At 36.6% G+C, this 26135-nt stretch overlaps 1 protein-coding gene across 11 annotated transcripts in view; it reads right to left on the bottom strand.

Moving 5' to 3' along the window:
- ATP8A1 (ATPase phospholipid transporting 8A1) overlaps positions 1-26135 on the bottom strand; it is a 230854-nt gene that overhangs the window by 43465 nt on the left and 161254 nt on the right. For all 11 annotated transcript variants that reach the window (XM_081523434.1, XM_081522682.1, XM_081523201.1 and 8 more), the window contains 5 exons: positions 12484-12667; positions 12281-12391; positions 5578-5652; positions 5351-5473; positions 1972-2050 (listed from right to left, as the gene is read on the bottom strand). In XM_081523434.1, the coding sequence (XP_081379560.1) occupies positions 1972-2050; positions 5351-5473; positions 5578-5652; positions 12281-12391; positions 12484-12667 (572 nt within the window). The remainder of the gene's footprint in view (positions 1-1971; positions 2051-5350; positions 5474-5577; positions 5653-12280; positions 12392-12483; positions 12668-26135) is intronic.

Here is a 26135-nt window from a genome sequence, read left to right as displayed (position 1 = left end):
TAAGTCCTATATTGTACCCTGGATTTCAACATCCCATGGCTCCCCAAAGTGGAAGCAATTCAAATGTCCATCAATGAATGAATGAACAAACAAAATGTGGTCTATCCATACAATGAAATATTATTCACCCATAAAAAGGAATGAAGTCCTGATTTATGCCACAATAAGGATCAGTTAAATTCTTGTATCATGATTCCATTTTTATGAAATGTCAGAACAGGCAAATCCACAGAGAAAAAAAATCAGTGGTTGCCAGGGGCTAGGGGAGAGGGATGGAAAAATGAGGAGTGACTGCTCATGCATAAGGGGTGATGAAAATGCTCTGGCATCAGAGAGTGGGGACACTGGCCCAGTTCTGTGACTATACTAGAAATCACTGAATCATATAATTTAAGAGAGTGAATTTTATGGTATGTAAATTTTATCTAAAAAGTGCTATTATGATTCTCCTGGCCCACTGGGTCAATATTTTATATTTAGTTAGATTTTACCACAGTTACTTCCAGGGTCTAGTAATAAGAATCTATTCACTTTGTACTGGCAGAGCAATGAATGTAGGAAGGAGATGAAAGTCTCCGGCCAGGACACGAAGCTGCTGCCTTGTCTTTGATACTCACTTCCCCATTCTAGGTTCTCATGAAGGCATCTGTGATGGACTGGGTGCCTACAGTGAGCCAGGCTCTGTTCTGGGCACTACAAAAACAACAGCGAACTTAACAGACAGTGCCCTGCCCTTCTGGAGCTTTGGTTCTAACAGAGGAGAATGGTAATTTAAAAAAAAAAAAAGCAAATCTATCACACCCACTAGGCAAGCACCAAGAAAATACAAGAGGATGGAGAGAGAGGGTCAGGGGCCGTGGGGGCGGGGTTGGAGGGTCTTTGAGGCAGGGCGATCTGGGAGTGTTTCTCCAAGCACAGACCTGAGGGTGGGAGGAGAGAGCAGCTGGGACACCCGGTGAAGACGAGGAAGAGTGGATGGATGGTCTGTGGGCTGGAGCACAGTGAGGGTGTGAGCCGGCTGGGGTGGCAGTGGTGGGTGGAAGGAGAGTCAGGTGGGGTTGGCCAAGGCTCGGGCTGTGGATTTAGCTCTAAATGTGATGGAGTCTGTGGGGTTCTGAGGACGGAGGCACCTGGTCTGATTTATGTTTTATGAGGATGCCTCTGGCAGCTGGAGAGGAAACTGTCGGTGGGACAGAAGAGCCGGCCCTGCATCTTATGGGCCAGTGTTAACTCAGGCCGCAAGGACAGCTAGTACCTCTGAAGGATGCGCAGACCTCGGGTGGCGTGTGTGTCATGTTTGAGGTACATGTCTATGAGCTGAATGTTCAGCCGTCTTCCTCAGGATCCCAGGGCAAGGTCTGCTCCGGACATAGCAACACCAGCTTAAGCATCCCAGGGACCTCTTTTCTAAAGTGACTACTTAATCATTTTTATGTGTATAGGAAATTCACCAGGATCCCATCTCTCAAAAGTGACACAATAACATTACCCCCTCAAAACAAGCAGAGATAAAAGCTTACACTCTAAGATGAACATAAAAACATACTGAAAATCTCATTCAAAGCTCCAGCTCAAGTACTTGAAAATACTAGCATGTCTAATTAGGTTCAGAATAAAGAGCTGATACAAGTCTCACAGGTATAATAAATAGACTACATAAAATATCAGCGCTATTGTCTTCTAACGATACATCAACAGAGGGGAAAAAAAATCCTAAAATTTCACTCTCTGCAAGTTTGAAAAACATGAGAAGTAGAGAAGAAAGGCTTTGCATATATTAAATCAGTTTGCTCCCACAGGAATAGTAAAAATCTTTAAAGTGTGTACAACTTTTAGATGCATGTATTTTAGGTTAAGGAAAAAATATCATAAAATGAAACACTGCTATAATTTTGAACATATATTGACAATGAATTATTTTTCTAAAAAAGTAAAAAGTCACCTCTTAGCATTCATATCCTTCCTACTTACCATATTGAAGGGCTTTTAGTGGAAACCAAAACAGAATAACTGAGTGGAAGAGGCCATTTAAACAATGAACCCAGAAAACCTGAGGGAAAACAAAAATCCATGAGAACCATTTGCGATAAACTAGCTCTGTGAACTCTGACCTTTCTTTTTATCTGTGAGCTAGATTCACAAAACGTGTTTCTGTCGGGCCACCACTGTGAATTAATAGAACTGACAGACACTTTCTGCCTCTTAGACCTTCATGGGTCATTTACTTATTTTTATGTTTCTCTAAATGTTTTTTCAGCTTCACTGAAATTTTTTCTACTTTCTAAAAACCAAGGATTAGAAGTTTAAATTTCTGCCTGAAGAAGAAAATAAAATTTAAAATTACTGTTAGATCATGAAATTCTTTAAGTGGGACTATTTTCATAATTCCAGATGAACAGACTTTTGAAAACATTGTAATTCGATGAGATCCCTACGTTTTCTTTTCCATGTGCAATAAAATTGTAAACTTTTTAATGGTAAGGATATAGTGTATTCTCTTTTTCCACACACACCCACATATCCACACGCACAACACTAAAAATAACATGAGTAACATTTAAATTGCATAGTTCCTCAAAGCAAAGCCTTTTTACCAGGACTGAAGTTATAAAAGACTTTCACAATTTTAAAACACCTGTCAACATCAAACTTCATACAATTATAATATCATTTAGTAGTTATTGCTTTCTCATCTATTGTATTTTATTAACAAGAAAGCAAGTATCACTGGTCTTTTCTTTGTAACATGGAGGTAAAAGATTAAGTTACAGAAAAACTGTTTAGAACTCTTACGGCCCTTTGAGGGGTTGCAGTTTTGTCATTCAGAAGTGCTTCTTGCAAACAAAACGTATGCTAAATAAAACTGGCATGTATTAAAATAGTTTTAAGCTGTTCAAACAACAGAAATTAAGTTGCCTGCCTCCCAAAATTTTCCACTGTGATCTCAACCTCCTTTGTTAGTTCACCCAGCCACACTGGATTGTATGATCCAATTTACGCTCCAATACATTACACATTTGAACTTATGTTACTCATTAACCTTTGTCTCTTCTCCTCACTATGTCATTACTGCAAGTTTTTATTTGACAGAAAGCACAGGTGGGTGCAAGAAAAATTAGTTCTACTTTTCCATTTTCCTGACCGATACTTATTGTCACATGTTAATCCTTTAACCCCTGTCACGACCTCAGCACCTCCGACCCTTTTTACCATAACAAACGTAATCGTCATCATTCAGGGCAACAATGCTTCCACACTGGGGACCTGGAGCAACTGCAGTGTATACAACTGTGCATTCTGTAACCATTTGTTCCTGAATTTTAAAATGTTTATATGGGATTTATTCAAACAATTTTCACTGAAATCATTAGAAAAATCCATAAACCCTATAAAAACTGCTGGCAGCTTGTGTATCTATAAATATTTAAATGAATACAGAAGTTGTATACTTTATTTGGATTGATATGGTGACTTTTCTAAATGCCAGGGCTTTGCAGACTATGAGATACTTTGTATACAAGAACAGCAAAAAATACAAGGAAGGCTGTTCTCACGTTAAAACTATATATGACCAGTTCATATATACACTTTCTCACTGGACACAAAACTTTCCAAGTTGCCATATACAAAGGGTACAAAAGGATGTGACTTTCTAGGAATGGTTTTGGGTAATCCTGTGAGGATCAGTTTATAAGCAACAGGAGCAAGGTCAAGGCAGTGGCTGGGAAGCTAACTCTTAAGAGACACCACGGAGCCTCAGCAATGGGAGATGGGGACGTGTGGCTGAGGTTGATGTAACTCTGGGCTGGTGAGGGTTATTGTTAGCCTGCCAGAAAGCCTGGAACCTTCCTAGCTCTCAGATTACATTTTCAAGGAAACGAGAGCTCATGGTCCATTGTATCTGCCCCAATTGTGGCTTTCTGTCACTTGAAAATACTCACCATAGGTAATGAAAAACATTTTAACATGGTAGTGGAATTTAATACAAATTGGATATCAAAGGTAAATTTTTAAAAAATCAAAAAATAAAACATTAAGAAATTAAAGCACAGACATTGCATATTATAAATAGCAACAGTTTTAAAAGACCACTAAAATACTTTATGGAGCCAGTGGGTTCTATAAAAACCCACTTGTTCTCCACTCTACAAAAAACTTTGTAGTTAAGTTTTTTTTTTTTAAATTTAACCAAATTCAGTTATATCATCCCTCAAGTTGTACGCATCTGCATACCGGGACTTGTATGCACAGTGCATTCATGAAGACCTAGTCTCAGAAGATGAATAACATCCTGGCAATAAACTTAACACCATCATTTACTGTATGAGGTTAGAGGCGCTGACACACCTGTCTCACTCTATTCCCCTGGTATACTAAGAACAAATGTCATTTGACAGTTTTATGAAACAATAAAATTTAAAATATCCTACATTAATTTCCTAAATCCAAAACACCAAATTAAGATTTCATATAATTATTGGTAACATAACATGCATAACATAACCAACATGTATTATATTAAATGAGAAAAAATTCTGTGAAGGTGTATTTGATACTTTTACTATAGTTTCACAATTATATCTACCTTGACTATTACAAAACTTAAAACAAAAAAAACAACAAACAAAACTCCTCAGTTACACTGGATAGAAACCTGAATTACTAACAAACACTAGTGGAAATACTTCAGAATACATAATCGCAGGAAAGTGAACTATGCAGGAAATAGATATTTTTGTTGCTGAGATGAAGAAATACCGTGGATCACAAAGATGACAAAAGCCCAGGGCTTGCTATATAGGCTATAAACCTGGAATATGATTTTAGATAAAATGTTGGATATTTTACCTTATATTAAGTTTATGGCTTAATAATGATTGTAAATAATGATTATTATTGGTAAATGAGTTAGCTACCAGAGACGATATTTTTAATGCTTAATACAATCTAATATTCCAATGAAGACAAAGTTATTTCATAAAACCGAAAATGAGTAAAGAATGATATATCATCCCTCACCACTTTGTATGTGTAAAGACAGTCCGTGTCAGTCCTGGATGACTGACCTCTGAGAAGAGTGAGCATTTCCCCACAAAACTGAAAAAGCAGAAAGTCAGAGGGCTCCCCCTCTGCTTGCCAGGCCCATTTTGCTGCTGCCTGGCAAACTCCAGTGAGTTGTGGTTACAGTTTAAATTCACAGCAAAACCAAACATCTTCTCAGGTCATATCAGAACCTTAAGCAAATCTGGCCTGCCATGGTCAGGACCCTGGAGTTTCCTTGGCTTTAGAAGACCGACGCCCCAAGCAACTGGAGCAGTAAAGCAAGTCCTGCCAGGGCACTGGTTCCTACCTTGGTGTTGAAGTCCAGGGCGTTCTGAGATGTTTTGTATAATTCAGGATACTTCAACATATTCTCCTTTCTGCATGATCTCTCAAATATTCCCAGAGTTAAGGGTGGCATTGCTGTAAACATCTAAAGTGCACAAACTAGTCATTATACCAGGTAGCCAAATGCAGGGTGAACTTCTATCTCAAAGTATTCAATAGAACAGGAATAATTAAAAGTCCTAAACTTACCACATTATAAAGACCTATGCACCATCTCTCAAAGAGGATCTGTCCAGAAAAGCCATTCACGAAGGCAAACCAGATCTAGGAAGAAAACAGTCCAAACCCCCCAAATTAGAATGCGGAAACCATAAATTCAATGTTTAAAATCTGCTGTTACTCAACCAGTGTATTTGCTGTTACTCAAATACTTCACTGACATAGTATTTTCATGATTCTCTTGAAAATGGCGTTTCTTTGCTTTACTTTTTAATTTGAAGGGATTCTTTCATAAGGTCTTTGCTATTTAGGTCAGGATTGGTTCCACTTGTTGAATCAAAAAAGAACTATACCAATAGGCAATCATAGATTTAAAAAAAATTAGGTATAATCTTGTTTCCTAAAAGACACTTTAGAGAATAAATTTTATGCCATTAAAATTTTAGACTTTAATCCCCCTTTAAAATATCTATCTTCTGGTAGTTATTTAAAGATTTTTTTAATCATAATTAAAAATTTTGTTTATTTAGAAAATAAAATAATTTCCTATACTAATACCATCACCATTTATTGTTTTCTGCTTTGGTTGTATTCATGTAGCTCATTTATATACATTCAAAGATTTATCTTACTGGAAACCTATATGCAGCATCATGTCCGGTCCCTTTTCTTCTTAACATTATACAATACATATTTTCTTAAGTTGTTACATACCCTTTAAAATGATGTTAATGGAAATGGATATATATCCCCTACTATTTTGGATATTCAGCTTGCTTCTGGTTTTTTCTACTATACATAATTCAGAACTGAATATTCTTTCAGAAATCCTAAATATCTCAATTTCTTAGGATGAATTACTTTTAATAAAACGTAGCTTAATTGAGGTAAAATTGACATACAAAAATGACACACATTTAATGTATACAATTTGGTGATTAGACATATGTACGAAACCATCACCTAATCAAGGTAACAGACATATCTCATCATCTCCCAAAATTTCCTCCTCTTCTTTCTTCTTTTTCCTTTTAGAATGAATTCTTAGAAGTAGAATTAATGTGCCAAAGTATTTAACCTTTTTAAAAAATAGTTCTTGATAATTATAGCCATCAGAATGCAAAACTTGAATTTATAATATTAAAAATATTTTGTAACTTAAATTTATACTTTGATTAAAAACAAATCTTTACTAAAGCGACATGTTCTTATATATTTGCAGTTTCTTAAAAGCAGAAAACTGAACTTTGCCTAAAAAATTAAGGGACAATAGAGAGAAACTTTTTCCAGTATATTTAAAACAAATGGAAAATTTAAGTGAATGTTAGTAAATCAATAATCCCTATGTTATTTTTTAAAAAAGCAGGACTAAAACATAATTAAAAATCACACTGATGTGGAAGAGCAAAATGTCTGGCCCAACAATGAGATGACATAAACACAAACACGAAGCCAAACTATCATAACAACAACCAAAAACCTGTTAGGGGACAGCAGCCTGGACGTGCTGGTTAAGTGAATTTTTGAACTGGAGTTGCATAGACTTTCCTACACTTCACGTTTCATTTAACCTCATTATGGAAGCATGAATTGCTACAAATTCACCATTTATCAATATGTACCCAGGCTGGCCTCCCTATGAACAGTTTCTGTACCCACATTGATCTTTTTCCTTTTTATAGTGGAAAGGAATGACTGAGCATATATAAAAACCAATGTCCGCTTCATGAGATGGAAAAGAGAACAAAGTAGCAATAGCACATGAAAAATAAGTCCAGATTGTGTTAGGGTTGTAACACGCATTAACTACAATAAGAACAAAAGCATAGAAATGGGAGCCAAATCTGAAATTCTCACTTGCTTGCCACATATATTTACAGAAAAGATTTGAACTTGTGCTCTCAACTAGAAGCCAGATCATTCATTGCTACACGTAAAAGTACTTAGCATCTTCATGCGAAGTTAAATTTATTCCTTGGAGACTTGGGGTGGTGCTGCAGACTTAAAACTTATTTTTTTTGGAAAGCATTAAGCAGACACAAATTGACAGGACAGACCTCAACGCTATCTATTGTGTTTTCACATTTTGGCCTTTTTGAGATGTGGATTATGTAAATACATATTTGTGATACTTGGGGTGACAGTAATGTTTTCCCTGTAGGTGACTGTGAAGCTCATTCAGATTTCTTATGATATGATGGTAATAAGGAATTTTTAAACACGAACTTTCAGTTATGGCCTGAATAGTCTATGAAGATGCAGCCTAATCTTCGTTGGTCTGAAGAAAGCTGAAGCTGCATACATACCAAATTCCTTTAATGGACATGATTTGGCTCAAAGGTTAGTTATAAATGCATTTGCAAACATCAATACTGTATAATAGGAGACATTTATGTTAATAAATTTGTGTGTGAATAAACATTTGTAAATGTGAATGGCCTCCTGGCTTCTTTGTATGTAAATATGGTAATTAAAATACCACTATGAGCTTGAAATTGAGGAATCTAAATTTGAAATTTAGGAATCTAAATCAATGGATATTTATATTCAGTTTCCAATTCAAAATAACTTGCAAATAAGCTAACGCACTCACAGTCCAAGTTTATTTTAAAATGCACCACTTAACTAACTGCTTTATTTGAGAAAAATGTAGACATTTTTAAGTGGAAAGCTATCAAAGCATTTTTGCCTTTTTATTTTTCCTACTGAAAGGTATGTGAACATGTTTCTAGAAATTCTCTACCTGTGCTTTAAAATGTTAATATTTTAATTTTTTTTAAAGGAGAAATGACTAGATAGGAATTGACTCTTCTAATATAGTACCCACATCTTCATATAAATATTTTGGCACTGAAGTTTACATATTTTAAAGGAAAGAGAGGTTTTTAACAGAGAAGATGTCTACCAGAAGGCTGATTTCAAGTCAGTCTGAGATTTGCAGTTTAGAGATACATTAGAAATGCATCCCATTCTAAATAAAACAACACCTAAATTACTATAAACACATAAAAGTCCCTCCCTTGACTCAACAAAACCATGGATGCAGAAAGAAAACATGAGTCCCTCCAGGGAGGTATCTAAATTATTTAAATTCACAGGAAATCCATATCTCAGCACAACTTGGTGGGAAAGTATCACCTCATTGACTTTAATCAAAGCTTCTGGAAATCAGAAACGCTACACTGCTTTGGGATCTTACCGGAAAACCTGGATGTGACCAATTGTTTGAAAGAAAAGGTCTTATTTTGCTAGCAAGGAGTCAGATGTTTCAGAGAAACTAAAATCTCTTTAGCGAATGCTTGTCATTCCAATGAACACCTAGAGTCGCTGTTGAGCGGCCACCACAAGCAAGTGCTTTATACCGCCACCTGCCAAATCTGTTTTTATTTGTTTGGCTATAATTTATGGCAATGGAGTAGCTAGACGGTGACATTCCTGGCAGTAGAGCAACGGGAAAAGCAGTTTTTACAGATAATCTGTAAAACCCATAGTGTTCCAGACTATTTCTTTATTAGCAAAGAAACTTCAGACCTGCCTGTCCTGGTATTATTTTCTAACTTTCACGTCCCAGTAGAGGCGTGGCAGTTAAAGCTTCACAGACATTTCCCTGATGGAGCATTTCTGCATATTAAACAGCAGCTTACAAACAGTCAATGAGTCCTCTGCTCCCACGCCCGATCAGCACAAAAAAATGAAAGGGGAGATTCGAGACTGGCAGTTGTCCTCACTAGAGACATTCAATGATGTGTTTTCTGTCTATTCATTCACAGTATTGACATGAGCCATTAACATCTGCAGAACTTGTTTTAGCTGGCAAAAGTTGGGTATCTGGGAATTGATTTAAAAGGTCAATTCATTTCCAAGATAGTTGAATTATATTCAAAATGCATTTCCATAAACTGCTAAAAGAAAAATAACTTAAGAATGAGATTTCCAGTAAAGTTTAGGACTGACTTCCTTTCCAATGTGTAAAGAACTTGATCAGTGTTAGTTATCTCTCAAAGAGGCTTTAAATTCAAAGCCAAGTGAAATTTAGGGCTAATAAACCACAAATTGCATAACTCTGGATTTGAAACAGAGCGTGCAGATTTAGTTTTTCATTTGAGTTTGATATATTTTATGTCTCCCATTAGTAGGTAATTTTGACCACTTCATTGTTGATTGCCAAATAATCTAGATTTAAAAAGTGGCAAGTTGAGTACTCATTTCATTTTACCCAATTATATTTTTGCAAGCAGATTTATTGCTGCCAGTGGCTTTAAACTCCCAGAAGCTTCAAGAATATATGTAAATAAACTGTACAAATTGGTATTCTTTCTAATGTCGATAAATGTTGCGGGATGAGAAAAAAATCTAACTAGTAAAGTTAGGACTATAGAGGGGACTGAGAATTGAAAATAATTATATTAGAAAAGAATAACAAATTTATATAAACAGAAAATATTTTGTATGATCTCATAAGCTATTTTGGAAGTGCATTTTGTTTCAAAACAGACTATTTCAGACCAAATTCAGCAGTAATGAATAATAACTAAATCCATAGATTATTCTGTTTAAGTTTCCAAGTATTTAATTATAGTATTTGATTATTTTACCTAATGGGTTGCAATCTAATTACAGATTTTTAGTGACCAATAAATAAAACTGCCTGCACACTTCAAAACTAAAAAACCCAGGGATTGAACCTGGGTCTCCTGGATTGCAGGCAGATTCCTTACCGTCTGAGCCACCAGGGAAGCCCTTAATTCTATTAATCTGACTCATAATAAGAACTATGTTCAGTCAACATTTTGATAAGAAGATAAGCATTCTGATAGGGATAAAGAACAGCTGAAGCAACCATACAGCAGTTTCCAACTAACATCTCAGCAGGGGAAATGTAAAATCTACTGACTGTTTTGTTTATAGTGTTACTTTTGTGGCATAAAGTATGAGATATTATTTTCAAATGGCATATGGGAAGGTTCTGCCTCTTCTGATGGATGTGTAGAAGCAGTCAACTGAGTAGAGGGCAAGGTGGCATAAACAAACATGTGTAAGGGAGCCCAGGGCAGATTTATGAAGGCGTAGGCAGGTCCTCTGACAGGACTGGAAGATGGAGGGTTTTCTTAACAAGCTATGGAGCGCTCCTTGTCATGCTCTGTGAAGCTGCAAGAGGAGCAACAAACTGGTAACGGCTAGAGTTCAAGTATTACGAATACAGCTTCTGATGATAAGAGGGTCATATTTTTTTAAAAAAATATAAAGAACTTATTTATCGCATCCTAAGTGTTCAGTTTACTTATTCACCTACTGGTGCTGTGCTACCCAGAGGAATAGCCACTGGCCATGTGGTTCTTGAACACTTGAAATGTGATTAGTCCAAACTAAGATACGCTGTATGTATAAAATACACACTAGACTGTGAACACTTAGTTATGAAGAAAAGAATGTGAAATATTGCTTTAATAATTTTTTATAGAGATTCCAAGCTGAAATAATAATATTGAATATATAGAGTTAAATGAAATATAATTTAAAATTAATTTGGGCTTTAATTTTTACTTGTTGTTGATGTGGTTCCCAGAAAATGTAAAATTACACATGTGGTTTGCTTTATATTTCTATTGGCAAGTTTTTGGAGGATAGAAACCTCGCGCGATTTACTTCAGTTACTGAACTAACCCTGGTGCCTGGCAGCCTGTAGAGACTGCAAAACATGTTTGCAGAATAAAATGCATCCTTTCAGAAATGATATTCCTGACCCAAGCTAAGTTTACATGTTAAAAATGATGTTATATTTGCCACATGAAAAGGAATATAGAAATTCCTTGTGATCCAGACATAGTAACAGAACTATTCTGATAATTTTTAAACAAATTCCTTATTATCTAGACTTTTGTTTCCTACCAAACTCAGACACCAAAACAGATCTGAAGAGCAAGGAATACTTCTACCCAATTATGTAGGCCTGAAACATAAGAACTACAGGATGACCACACTAGCAAAACTACCTGTGTATTTTTATTGATTAGATCCCTTAGTAGAACTGACATCCTCAGTTTTATGTCCACTATTCCTTTCCTTTTTTATTTTTATTTTATTTTTTTTTGTGGTCTTTAGTATATTTATAGAGTTGTGCAATTTTTATTTAACACTGTCAATTTTAGAACATATTCATCACCCTAAAAAGAAACCCCATACCCATTAGCAGTCACTCTCCATTTTCTCCCTATGCCCCCACCACTGCCTAACAACCACTAAATATTCCTTTCCTTTTTTAAAAAATTGATTTTTATTGTATAGTTGCTTTACAATGTTGTGTTATTTTCTACTGTATAGCAAAGTGAATCAGCTATATGTATATCCCCTCTTTTTTTGGATTTCCTTCCATTTTCCCTTCCTTTTCTCTTTCAACACAGTTTTCCTCATGTGCATCCCTAAATAATTTACTGTTTTCTCTCATATGTTTTTGAACTTTATAAAAAATGCTATGTAGTTTGTAGTCTTTTTAAAACTGAACACATTACTTTATTAGCAATTACAATTCAACATTTCTTACCAAAGCAACATAATGTTTTTAGCCAGAATTTCAACATCATTCTCCACAGCTGACAAACTTTTTAACATATTCAGAACTTAAAAAAGTGGGCTGATGAAGGATTAATTAAAATTATGAAGAAATGTCTTCCACAAAATGCTTCAAATATATATGCAAATGACAAGGATTTTTAAACTTTTAACTTGCAATTACCTCGATAATATAGAGGACTATATTCTTGTAGAAGCAGTATAAAATACACTTGGAGACTCTGTTATAGTTCCAGGCACCGTGAACCATCAACAAATTCTTCAAATATTTGAACTAAAATAAGAATGGAAAAAAATTAACATTTTCCTCTTCATAGTGTCAGTTGACAAAGATGAATAGTGTGTTTGGCAGAAATGATGCTTTACCTGAGCTATGGAGTAGTCAGAAGAATTAGCTGCCTGAAGGCCTTCATTGCCACTTATTCCTACTCCAACATGTGCTGTCTGTATCATACTGACGTCATTTGCTCCATCACCAATGGCGAGTGTTATGACTTTAACTTGTTTCTTAACCATCTCAACAACTTCAGATTTTTGAAGAGGAGAAACCCTTAAATAACAACAAATTATCACTTTTTTTTCTGAAAAAGGAATTTTAAGATGTCATTGTCTTGAAGGATAAAAGCAGCAGGAGAGCTAAATGAATAGGTCTCTGAAGAATCATCACAGAAAAGTCTTACGTTTAAGTGTTTAAATCTGTTAGCCTGGTTTGCCACTTTAAGGGAAAAATAAAGTCACAGAAGCAAAACTCTAGGTGACAGGTAGAAGCTACAATGCCTTGTTAAATATTAGTTTCCCAGAATGTGTGCATAAATTTGTTAAAAGATGACATTTGTGTTCAGAAATCCCATTACTTCCTAACAAATAATATCAGGATTTCTGATTCTTCACTTTTGAATGAGAAAGAAAGCCAGAAAGGCTGTTGAATGACAGTTCAAATACCAATTGTTCTACTGTACCTTGAAAATAAAAGTTTTGAACCTCCATAAGCTGATCTTAGATGATTCTTATACATTTAAACAATTTAAATAAACAATAAGGAACTGGGTAACTTCCCCACCTGTTCTCAGACACCCTGGTGAGTCAACTAATGTAAATACCAAGTGCTTGATTACATAGTTCATATGTGCCTATTTCTTTTCTAAAGCTATTGACAATGGCCAAGTAGAATCAAGCAACCTTTTATATAAAGGTGGGTCAGGAATAGAGAACACCAGCATCCATACTAAAATTGTATGGTATTAATATTAACTTTGGAGCAACTTCTCATAGACTTAAAACCCCACAACAATTACAGTTCAATGACAAAATATTTATTTGCATGATTAACTTAATCTAGTATCCATGCTATCTTGGTGATTAGACAGAAAGAAAGGAAAACTGAACAGTGATCTGGCTCAGTAAACTATTAAGAGAGTAATGAACTACTGAGAAACAACTAATATAGACAATGTTAGTGAGCAAAAGAAATAACCCAGAGCTAAATTCTTTATCAAGGTTAAGTGCAGTCAATACCTGCTGGAACATCTGGTAACTCATTTATTAGCCTACTTAGAAATGAAGATCATGACTCTGAGACTCAATACATCTTTGCACATCTTCCTGATTATTTCCTTAGGAAAAATTCCTAGCAGTGGGTATTTTGCACAAGTAAGTGCCTTCAGGAGGCCCAGCTGTCCCTTCTTAAATGCTTCAGCCAAGAACAGATTCAGTCCTTATTTCAAGTTTGAGAATCATTGTGTGATTTGCTTGCAGAGTGAACCAGTCTCCTCATCTTTGTACTACTTGTGCTGATCCAGGATAGGGACTCAATAAATGCTTGCTATATGAAAGAATTATTTTTAATTCTTTCTTTGAATTTCCTTTCAGAGTCTGGCAACAGTACAAAATGACACAACTGTGAATACAGTAAAGGAATGGATGAGTATCATGTCATTAACAGGCTTTTCCACTGTTAGCTCTCATTTTTCTTTGAAGCAATCTTCATTTCATTTTCACATTTTATTTAATTTTTCTTAACAGGCTATTATAAATTGGTCAGCCCACTGGCTCTAGGCCAATGTTTCAAATATGAACTATAGCTGACATTCAGTAAATGTCAAAAAAGAATGCTCACCAAGAAATGATCTAAAAAGCAAATGGAAAATGAGCATGAAAAGAGTGAAGCACTTGAAAACATTTGTCAAATTCCCTTTACAACTTAAAAGGCTCACAATACAAATACATTGTGAAGTCACACCATGGGATCAATGGAGCTGAGTAACACAGGTATGTTTTTTTCATAAGCTGAATGTATAATAAAGGATAAATCTCTGCATGGTGAACTAATATTAATGATTTAGAGAATCATCAGAAAAAAGCTGGACTAAACTTTGTTTTCTTTTCTTCATGACTATTACAACTAACTACTGCTTTCTCTGCTTGACATTACAATTTTTAATACCCCCAAATTGAGGGTATTACCCTGAGGATTTTTACCAACACTATGGATGGAATTCCAGCCAAGCTATTTAAAATCCTAAAAGATGATGCTGTTAAAGTGCTGCACTCAATATGCCAGCAAATTTGGAAAACTCAGCAGTGGCCACAGGACTGGAAAAGGTCAGTTTTCATTCCAATCCCAAAGAAAGGCAATGCCAAAGAATGCTTAAACTACTGCACAATTGCACTCATTTCACATGTTAGCAAGGTAATGCTCAAAATCCTTCAGCTAGACTTCAACAGTATGTGAACCGAGAACTTCCAGATGTCAAGCTGGATTTAGAAATGGAAGAAGAACCAGAGATCAAATTGCCAATATACATTAGATCATAGACAAAGCAAGGGAATTTCAGAAAAACATCTACTTTTGCTTCATTGACTATGCTAAAGCCTTTGATTGTGTGGATCACAACAAACTGTGGAAAATTCTTAAAGAGATGGGAATATCGGACCACCTTACCGGTCTCCTGAGAAACCTGTATGCAGGTCAAGAAGCAACAATTAGAATGGACATGGAACAACAGACTGGTTCAAAATTGGGAAAGGAGTATGTCAAGGCTATATATTGTCACCCTGCTTATTTAACTTCTATGCAGAGTACATCAAAGGAAATATTGGGGTGGATGAATCACAAGCTGGAATCAAGATTGCTGGGAGAAATATCAACAAACCCAGATATGCAGGTGATACCACTCTAATGGCAGAAAGTGAAGAGGACCTAAAGAGCCTCTTAATGAGGGTGAAAGAGGAGAGTGAAAAAGCTGGCTTAAAACTCAACTTCCAAAAAACTAAGATCATGACATCTGGTCCCATCACTTCATGGCAAATAGAAGGGGAAAAATGGAAACAGTGACAGATTTTATTTTCTTGGCCTCCAAAATCACTGCGGATGGTGACTGCAGCCATGAAATTAAAAGACGCTTACTTACTGGAAGGAAAGCTATGACAGACCTGGACAGCAATTAAAAAGTAGAGACATTGCTGACAAAGGTCTGTATTGGTTTTTCCAGTAGTGATATATGGATATGAGAGTTAGACCATAAAGAAGGCTGAGCATCAAAAAATTGATACTTTCAAGTTTTGGTGTTGGAGAAGACTCTTGAGAGTCCCTTGGACAGCAAAGAGATCAAACTAGTCAATCCAAAAGGAAATCAATCCTGAATATTCATTGGAAGGACTGATGCTGAAGCTCCAATACTTTGGCCATCTGATGCGAAGAGCTGACTCATTGGAAAAGACCCTGATGCTGGGAAAGACTGATGGTGAGAGAAGGGGGTGATATAGGATGAGATGGTTGGATAGCATCAATGACTCAATGGACATGAATCTAAGCAAAATCTGGGATATAGTGAAGGACAGGGAAGCCTGGTGTGCTGCAGTCTGTGGGACTGCAAAGAGTCGGACATGACTTAGAGACTGAACAAACAAAAAAACAAACATGGATATGACTAACTCAGGTCTTAAAACAGAGTATGAATTCCCTAGGCAAGAACAATATCTGTTTTTCTTTAAGAAAAGGCAATGATGTAATGAGAGACAACCCAAATTACATTGCAAATAGCATAAGTAAGGATATCTGCTTCCATTATCAAGATCAAAGAGGACAACTGGCTTGGAAGAGTATTCAACAAACAGCAGAAGCTCTGGTATCTGATGGGTTTGAAATAGTAGTTGGTTGCTAAAGAAAGATACCAGGTTTAAGTAGAATTCATAAAACAAAATATACATACCTTATAACATTTAATTTCAGAATATAAATGTACAAGCTTGTGATATAAGGCAAAGAAACATACTCTGCAAAGGAGTTTGTGTTTGAAAGTCTGCATATTTTTCTTACAGAAACCTCACTTTGAGGCACAATCCATGGCTTGTTTCATTAAGTGGCAACTACAATGTCATGATGCCATCCACCCCAGTTTACTGTTACCTTGTCCCCAGCAATGTTTTCCTGGCAACTCAAAAAGTCTTTCTAGAACATTATATTTGGTTTTCCTACCAACAATTTTGGCTAGACTATTTTTGGTGGCTTATGAAACATCTAAGTGATGCTTACTTTGAGAAGTACAATAAGAATAAATAGATTAAAGAACCAACACCCATGGATTCCCAGTAAGCACCAAGTCGACTCATGGAAGCAAAGCGTAGGCATGTACTAAAGTATGTCCTTCCAACCCTGGATGTGCTGTGCTGTGGGCATCCTTTGGCATGTCTTAGGGAAGGAATGTGGTTTAACGGGACCCAGGTTAGTCAAGCTGAGATCAGTTAAACAATCTTCTACTATTTGTACAGCACTCATTTAAAAAATTACTTCTTGCTACAAGAGGGTTCAGTCAGATCAGTTGCTCAGTCATGTCCAATTCTTTGCCGCCCCGTGGACTGCAGCATGCCTGGCTTCCCTGTCCATGCCCCGTGGACTGCAGCACGCCTGGCTTCCCTGTCCATCACCAACTCCCGGAGCCTACTCAAACTCATGTCTATCATGTTGGTGATGCCATCCAACCATCTCATCCTCTGTTGTCCCCTTCTCTTCCCGCCTTTACAAGATAGCAAAACCAAATTAGAAGACATTAAAAATGAGTGTTGCAGAAAGTTTTTTGATATACTTGCCAGTACTTAATAATTTCCAAGGATGTAGAAGTTAGCATGGGTTGCAAGGGACTCCCTTGATGAGTCATAATTTGACAAGGAGAGGAGAGTTCATGTCAGGTAAAAGAAATAGCATACATTAAATTTCACGTTAAAAATTCTCCAGAATACATTCCTTTCCACTGTGTGTTTCCACCACATAAAAAGTCCTTTCCTTTACTCATTAGTTTACTTTCTTGACTTTTATATACTTGCTTCTGTATTTGTACAATTTTCTGAATAGTCTGGAATAACCTTACCACACAAGTTAATCTTCCCAGTATCTATCAGAAACCATGCATTCATGGTTGAGAATATATGAAACCTAAATTTTATAAATACCAATAGTGATCCAATGCGTAACTCATAGACATCATAAAGGTGCTCTGTTTTATACCCTAGATGTATTTTTACCACCCAAGGGTCTGCATCAGTACTTAAATTATCCATGGTTCTCTTCTCTTCCACTGTTGCTCTTTCTTCTCTGGAAGAAGTCAGAGCCTCTGCGGAAAAGGACTGCATGTCTAGCATGTGCTGTAAAGTCCAGTTTTCCTCCCTGTGGCTCCACAAACAGAGGGTGGTCCTTTGCGATACAACCTAGCAGTACACTGAGTGCAGAACGCTCTTCAGATGTATCTTGGCTGCAGCTTCTGCACGTGTTATTCATTATTTTTCTTACTTGCTATGTAGTAACTCTCACTGCCCTGTGAACATCAGGTTGGAGTACTGGAAATTTTTGCCATTTAAGCTAGAAAGTGTATACGGTGGCCCATCTTACATGAGCCTCAGTTTGCACCCTTTTAATGGGATTAGCTAAATGAATCACCTTTTTGAATGGAATATGGATAAGGATTATATGTGCATGTATATATACACAGTCACATAATAAAGAATATTTAGGACTTTTTATAGGTAGCTAAAAGTACAACAATTTATCTTACTGTATTGTATATTTAGGTTAATAACCTAGAAAAATCTCATATATACACTAAAAATTAGGCCAATAATACATTAACTTAAGAACTCATATTGTAAACTTAAAAATTACTATAAAGTTGCTTCCAGAAAGTAAATTGAGAAACCACATTGAGAACATGGAGGAATACAGTATTTCTTCACTATCCTGAAGTGTTTTGTATAATGACCTTGTATTTGTAGAGCCTTTGCATTTAGGAAGCTAGAGAGCTGCTCCTGGTGACTATTTAGAGGTCAGGATCATTAGTGGGGAATCTGCTGTACTTTCCTTTGCAACAAACTTCCTAAGTTTTCTCTTTGCGAATATCAGTCTATTCCCCATTGAGTCATATTCTGCTGACTAATAAAGAAATACGAAAAGAGAAATACCTAAGAGAAAAATTTATGAGACTGAACTTAACTCTTCTTCGACCTAAATTTGTAGGCTCATTTATAAAGTTTTGAATTGAGGAGGATTTAAAACACGGCAAAAATAATTTGGGCTACACATACTAAAATTATATAACCATTACAGTGCTTCCAGAAACTCACCATCAATTTATTACTGGAATGAAAACAGCCATTTATATAGCAAATCCTAAAAACGATTTTTAGCATAGGGTACATAATGAAACATTCACCCATTACTAGGTAAGAAAGTTGTGTTATTCAAATGACTGATGTGTGAGTGCTTGCCTAGTCTCCAAAAGCAACATTTGTTGATACATTGTGAAGTCAGAGTCATCAAGGGCAACTTGTAATTCAAAGATTCAGCCTACAGAAACAAAACACAGATAGCCCAGCCACAGGACACAAAAGGAAAGTATCTTTAAAAAAAGATTTCCTTTTGTAATGCATTTTAGATGTAAAACTTCTCTTTTGTGGAATTATGTTGTTATAAGTAAAATATGTTTCAATGGCTCAGATATTTTAAGTAATGACTGATCATATTGACAGTAGTATGCATGTATGTATGTGTGTATAGGCACACTGAACTATTAACTGGCAAATAGGCACAGAGTCGGACACGACTGAAGCGACTTAGCAGCAGCAGCAGCAGCATACCTTATGAAAGGCACTAAAAAGAAGATACTTCCTAGTAGAAATATCTATTATAGTATTCACACCATAGAACAGTTTGTCCACAGTGGTACTGCTCTTTAAAAAAAAAAAGAGAAATCCATCCATCCATCCATCTATCCCGTTATCTGGGACCTAACACTATACTTAGCATATAGCAGACTGCTGTAAGCAACAGGAATCAAAAAACAATATAGTAGCAGTACCTTAAAATATTAATTTAGATCACTCAAAAGATATATACATATATGCATGCCTTAATTAAAAATACTCTTCTTGAGAAAAAATGGTAGCCATTATTGGACAACACAGAGTTGTTACAAACCTTCAATTTGAGAAATCTTGAAGAATCCAGTGTTCTTTACCTAGTTTCTCTATACTCTAAATATACAACAGGCTGCCTCCTAACTGTGAACTGTCAAATATGAATAAGAGTTGTAATCTTAGCATCATGGATGAGATTATTTTCTCTTTTTTGGCAAAATGTCCATTTACTCAGTTCCTTTACTACATGGTGAAACTTCTATGGAAGAATATAAAGAGAAGAAAGGAAAAGAGAGTAGACCTCAGAACCCTCCTTCTGCCCCTAAGAGATATTAACTTAAGGACTTTTATTGAGCTACTGCCCCAGGAGTTAAATGTTAAGAGCCTATAGACAGTGGTTTCTCTACAGAGAAACCACTCTCCTCTTGCTATAAGGAGACACAAGTTTCTCCAACAAGGGACAGGCCCAGCCACCTCTGTCTAGGAGCCTCACATGATAGCACTGGTGGGCTTTCAACTGGGAAGCACATCTACTCAAGAAGGATGAGTGACTCCCCCTTCATGCTCTGCCCGATGGTGACCTTGTTCTCAAGCGTGGTAAGACCAATGGCCCCACCTCCCTCCCATTCACTGTATCTGTCTGGAGAACATGCGGGCACTGATTCTCTTCCCTTTTCCCAGGACTTTGGGTAGGTAAGGAAAAGCTGAAGCTTTTCAGTTATTGTTGTTTAGTCACTAAGTCGTGTCCAACTCTTGTGACCCCATGGACTGTAGCCCACCAGGCTCCTCTGTCCATGAGATTCTCTAGGCAAGAATACTGGAATGGGTTGCCATTTCCTTCTCCAGGGGATCTTCCTGACCCAGGGATTGAACCTGCGTCTCCTATGTTGCAGGCAGATTCTTTACCACTAAGCCACCTAGGAAGCTAGAGTTTCTTTAAACTTAAATAAAATCAGCTTGCCCATCTTTCTTTCTCCTTCCTCCATCTCCCCACTCCCTTGTTTTTGAATTTTCTCCTATATAGATGGGTTTCTCCAAGGAACCTTCTCTCAGAAAGACCTAGTGGAAGATGGAACACATGGTAGCAGAAGCTACTGACAGACACTGGAATAAAACCCTGAAGATGCCATGAATTGAAAAAGGAATTCACTACATTTTAGAGTCACAATTACCTGTTAACACAACACCTGTGAGAAACCTTTGGGGAAATGGGAAATGTTGGATGACTATCAGAAGATAAATGGCATGGAGAGAGAGTGGTGTGCCATAGAACACAGAGGAACAATCAGGTGGGGAAGGCTTTGCACCCTCTCTATGGTGCCCTGTGCAAGCCCGGGGTGACCAGTGTGACGGGGCTGAGACTGGGCTGGAGAGAGCTAAGGGGTTCCTCTCTCTGTGCAACTGTGAACTTTGGCTTAGGGTTAGAATCTCTGGAAACTCAAAGTCCACAAAATAATGTGAAAAACAAACATGCCAATTTCAGGATTATCTCCAAGGTTCTAAAGCTAAAACCTCAGGACAATTCTAAACTCCTGCCTAGGAAGAAGAAAGTCAGACCTTTCTGGTCAACCTCAGAGCATGAAGCCAGGCAGGGACAGGTGCCAATATTATGGGTGTGCTGAGAACCCTTGAATGCTACCTCATTAGGGCAATTCCATCAGAATGTGGCTGCCTCTAACAAGAGCAGTGCTTGGGTAAAGACACTGGGGAAAAATAGGGATTCCCTAAGCTCAGACTGAACGCTATCTCCAAATCTACCTCAAGTTAGGACCCAGCTTTCATCTTTCCTCTGAAAGGAATATTACTGCCCCGTAGGGCAAATGGGGAAAAATAGTCTCACAGGAATATTTATGACAGGAGAAGCTCATGAACACAAAGAAATACAGTAACTTATAAGAGAACTCATAAAAACAGATCTAACAAGAATTTAAAAGAAGTACAAGGGGGAACAAAACCCTGGAAAATATAGGAAGATACTAGACATGTGAAACCGAAATAAGCAGTTATAAAGAAGAACCAATTAAGAATATGTTACATAAAAATGTAACTGCTAAAATAAAGAAACCGATAGGAAACTGATATAACCTGAAAGTGCAAATTAAACATTTTCCCCAAAGATACCAGGAAATTAATCACAACCAGGACAGGTTGTGAGAAAAATGAAATGAAGGGAAAAAGGTGACTACATATATATAATGGGAATCCAAGAAAAGAACAAAAAAGGATAAAAGAATGATGAGTAACTTTTCAGAATTAAATAAAGATATAAATCTCCTTAGATTGAAACTATATTAATATAGCACTAAAATGTAAGAAAAAAGTTCCTATCATTAGACATATTATGGTTAAACTAAGATTAAGAAATATTTCTATAGCTTCTAGAGAGAAAAAGTAGATCACTTACAAAATAAGTAACCTGACTAATCCTGGATTCATGCACAAAATTACTTTAATATCTTCAGTTTTTGTCTCTATGAGGGAGGGGAAGGAAAGGAAAGACATATTAACACATACAGACAATAAGCACAAGTATGGTTGTCAGAACATTAGGAATAATCAGACACAGTATAGATATAGATTGTAAAGCTTTCAAACCAGCTAAAGAAAATTTTATTTAACTTGTATGCAGAGTATATCATGTGAAATGCCAGGCTGGAAGACCCACAAGCTGGAATCAAAACAACCTCAGATATGCAGATATCATTCTAATGGCAGAAAGCAAAGGGGAAATCAAGAGCCTCTTGATGAGAGTGAAAGAGGAGAGTGAAAAAGCTGGCTTAAAACTGAACATTTAAAAAACTGACATCATGGCATCTGGTCACATCACTTCACGGCAAATAGATAGGGAAAAAGTGAAAACAGTGACAGATTTTATTTTCTTGGGCTCCAAAATCACTGCAGACAGTGATTGCAGCCATGAAATTAAAAGAAACTTGTTCCTTGAAAGAAAAGCAATGACAAACCTAGACAGAGTATTAAAAAGCAGAGACATCACTTTGCTGATAAAGGTCCATATAGTCAAAGCTATGGTTTTGCCAGTAGTTATGTACGGACGTGAGAACTGGACCATAGAGAAGGCAGAGCGCCAAAGAATCGATGGTTTCAAACTGTAGTGCTGGAGAAGACTCTTGAGAGTCCCTTGGACAGCAAGGAGATCAAACCAGTCAATCCTAAAGGAAATCAACCCTGAATATTCACTGGAAGGACTGATGCTGAAGCTGAAGCTCCAATACACCGGCCACCTGATGCAAAGAGCCAACTCTTTGGAAAAGACGTTGCCACTGGGAAAGACTGAAGGTAGGAGGAGACGAGGACAACAGAGGATGAGATGGCTGGATTGCATCATGGACTCAATGGACATGAATTTGAACAAATTCTGGGAGACAGTGAAGGACAAGGAAGCCTGGCGTGCTGCAGTCCACGGGATCACAAAGAGTCAGAAACAACTTAGTGACTGAACAACAACAATGAAAATCTGTTTCACACAGTGGAAGTTATGGGGAGACTAAAGACATAAAAAGCATAATAAATGGAAAACACAAAATAAGACTAAAGAAATAAGGCTGAATATGGCAATAAATATAATAAGTATAAATGGGTTATAAATTCACTGATTGACAACTTACTGACCAGCGATGTATCAACATATCTTATTTTGTTGTTGTTGATTCATTTAAGATTCAGGGATGATTTCCTTTAAGCTTGACTGGTTTGATCTCCTTGCTGTCCAAGGGACTCTCAGGAGTCTTCTCCAGCACCACGGTTCAAAGGCATCAATTCTTTGGCACTCTGCCTTCTTTATGGTCAGGCTCTCACAACTGTACATGATCACTGGGAAGATCATAGCCTTGACTATATGAACCTTTGTTGGCAGTGATGTCTCTGCTTTTCAACACACTGTCTAGGTTTGTCATCGCTTTCCTGCCAAGAAGCAATCATCTTCTGATGCCATGGCTACAGTCATGGTCCGCAGTGATTTTAGAGCCCAAGAATAGGAAATCTGTCACCACCTTTTCCCCTTTTATTTGCCATGGCAATTAATACGTCTTTTGTTACCCAAATGTTATTGACTGGAGAGCTTTCAGTATTCACTTACACAACAAATTGCTGGCCACAGGTTTAGTTTCCGCAAAAATCTCCCAGTCAACAATGTGTTAAAAGACAGAGATTCTCCCATTATTAAAACAAAAAGACTCAGCAATATTGTGTCCAAAAGAGATACACTTCATAATAACAGCTAACATTAGATAACATTTATTTGCTCACTATGTTTTGAAATCTTGTTTTAATTTTTTTGATTCTCAGAAGAACACTACATGAGATAGATTACTAGTATTGCCAGTTTACAAATGAGGGCACTCAGGCACAGAGAGGTTTACACAGCTTAAGATAAAATAGCAAGTAAGTGGTAAAGCCAGAGTTCAACACTAAGCAGTGTAAATTTAGACAGGACAGCATCCTTAGCCACTATATTATACAGAAAGATGGAGGATTTCGAGGGAAAAAAAGACAAAGCCTATATGAAACAAAAGAAGGCCAGGTTAGCAATTTTAATATCAGTATAGAATTTAGAGTACAGAAGAGTCCATACTACTCAGACAGAAATCTATATATTCTTCTTATCAGAAATGATATAAAAGTAAATTTGATAGGATTTCTAAGAGAAACAGTTTTAACAATAGATACCAATGCACTGAGTATATATATTAACCCATTTATTCCTCACAAATCTATAAGAACAATTATTTTATCTCTGTTTCTTTTTTCTTATTTATTTTATTGAGGTTTGATTGCTTTACAGTGTTGTGTTAGTTCCTGCTGTGTGACAAAGTGAATCAGCTATATGTATACATATATCCTCTCCCTCTTTATCTCTATTTCAAAGATACAGAAAACTGAACCGGAGAAATTAAGCAGTGTGTTATTTAGCTAATAAGAGGTGGAGCCTGGACTTGAACCCTGGAAAGTTTGGCTCCAGAGCTTGAGTTCCAGATCAGATGGCATTATAAACAGAAGGAAAAGGATGGACTGTTCAGTATTGGGACTGAACCCAAGACTGTTCAGTATTGGGTATTGGGAGAATTTGCTTACTATCTAATGTATAATATTGGATCCGTTCTCCTTTACACCACAAATATACATTAAAAATAAGCTTAAAGACCTATCCAAAAAACATAAATGTGTCAAGTTAACAGAAGGAAATGTAGGAGAATATCTTTGTAATTGGGAAGTTCTTACTATCCCAAAGCACAAATCATAAAGGGAAAAGCTAATGGAATTTGACTGTCTCAGGGTCAATTATTTATGCTCAAGGAAGAGTACCACAGACCGAAGTAAGAGGGAGCCAGGTTAGAAGATATCTGCCATATCTACACTCAACAAAGAATCAATATCCAGAACACACAAAGAATTCTTATATGAAAGCAGAAAGAAATATAGGAAACACAATAGAAAAACCTTCTTCAGTTGGAGAAGGAAATAGCAACCCACTCCAGTATTCCTGCCTGGAGATTTCCACGGACAGAGGAGCCTGGCGGGCTACAGTCCATGGGGTTGCAAAGAGTCGGACATGACTGAGTGACTAACACACACACACACAACCTTTTTCAATGTGTTACTTTTCTTCACAGCAAGTAGAATCACTGACTTGATGTCTAATATATAATAAATCATTACCATTCACAGACACACAGTAGTTATTGCCTTTTGAATATGCATGTGTGTATTTATTTTATTGAGTAACAGCTATAATGTGAAGGCAGGGAGCATTTTTTTTCTTCTGTTGTTCACTGCTCTGTTTATAGCACATATAAAGGTGTCTGGCACATACTGGGTTCTTTGAAAATATTCCTTGGAAGAAAAAAAGAAAGAATGAATGCACTTCAAAGGCAGAATCCAGAGAGGTAAATAGTTAAATAAAGAGCTACTCAATCTCCCTAGCAATCACAGAAACAAGAATTGAGACAAAGTGCTACTTTTCAAACATCAAATTGGCAAAGTTATAAAATAAGGAATGCCAAGTGCTGGTGTTAAGGTAGGGAAATAGCAGCCTTCCTGTATGGACTGGGAGTACATACTAGTTCAGCTGTTTTGGAGCAATGAGACAATTCTGATTGAACTGATATCAGAGCCAAGCATTCCCATTGCTAGGTATTAAGATATATCCTACTGTGTGGGTTCATACACTGGGTATTCATTTCAGCACTTTCCATGTTAGCAAAGATTTCAGGGCAACCCATGTGGTGATCACTACGGGAATAGATAAAATGGTGCATATACATACAATAGTTAGCAGTGGTGCGAAAAAATAAACTTGTTCTACATATGGTAAATGAAAAGGTCTTGGAAACATGCAGAAAAATAAAAAAGGTAAAAAATTTATGCTGGGATGTCATTATAAATAAGTGCCTATTCTTCAATTCAAATCACATATAACAATATTATATATTTTTCATAGCTACACAGATACACAAATAAAGTATCACAGATAGATAGGAACATACTAAATGAGAATGTTTGTGTAAAGAGGAGTGAAAAGTGACTGGGAATGTAGGGCAAACACTAATATATAAAGATCCAAGAAGAATTTCCTTTAGTTCAAGATTCTATGATGC

Source organism: Giraffa tippelskirchi, chromosome 1 (genome assembly GCF_054371585.1).
Source record: "Giraffa tippelskirchi isolate mGirTip1 chromosome 1, T2T-mGirTip1v1.2.pri, whole genome shotgun sequence".
Lineage (NCBI taxonomy): Eukaryota > Metazoa > Chordata > Mammalia > Artiodactyla > Giraffidae > Giraffa > Giraffa tippelskirchi.
This window is presented reverse-complemented; position numbering and strand designations above follow the sequence as displayed.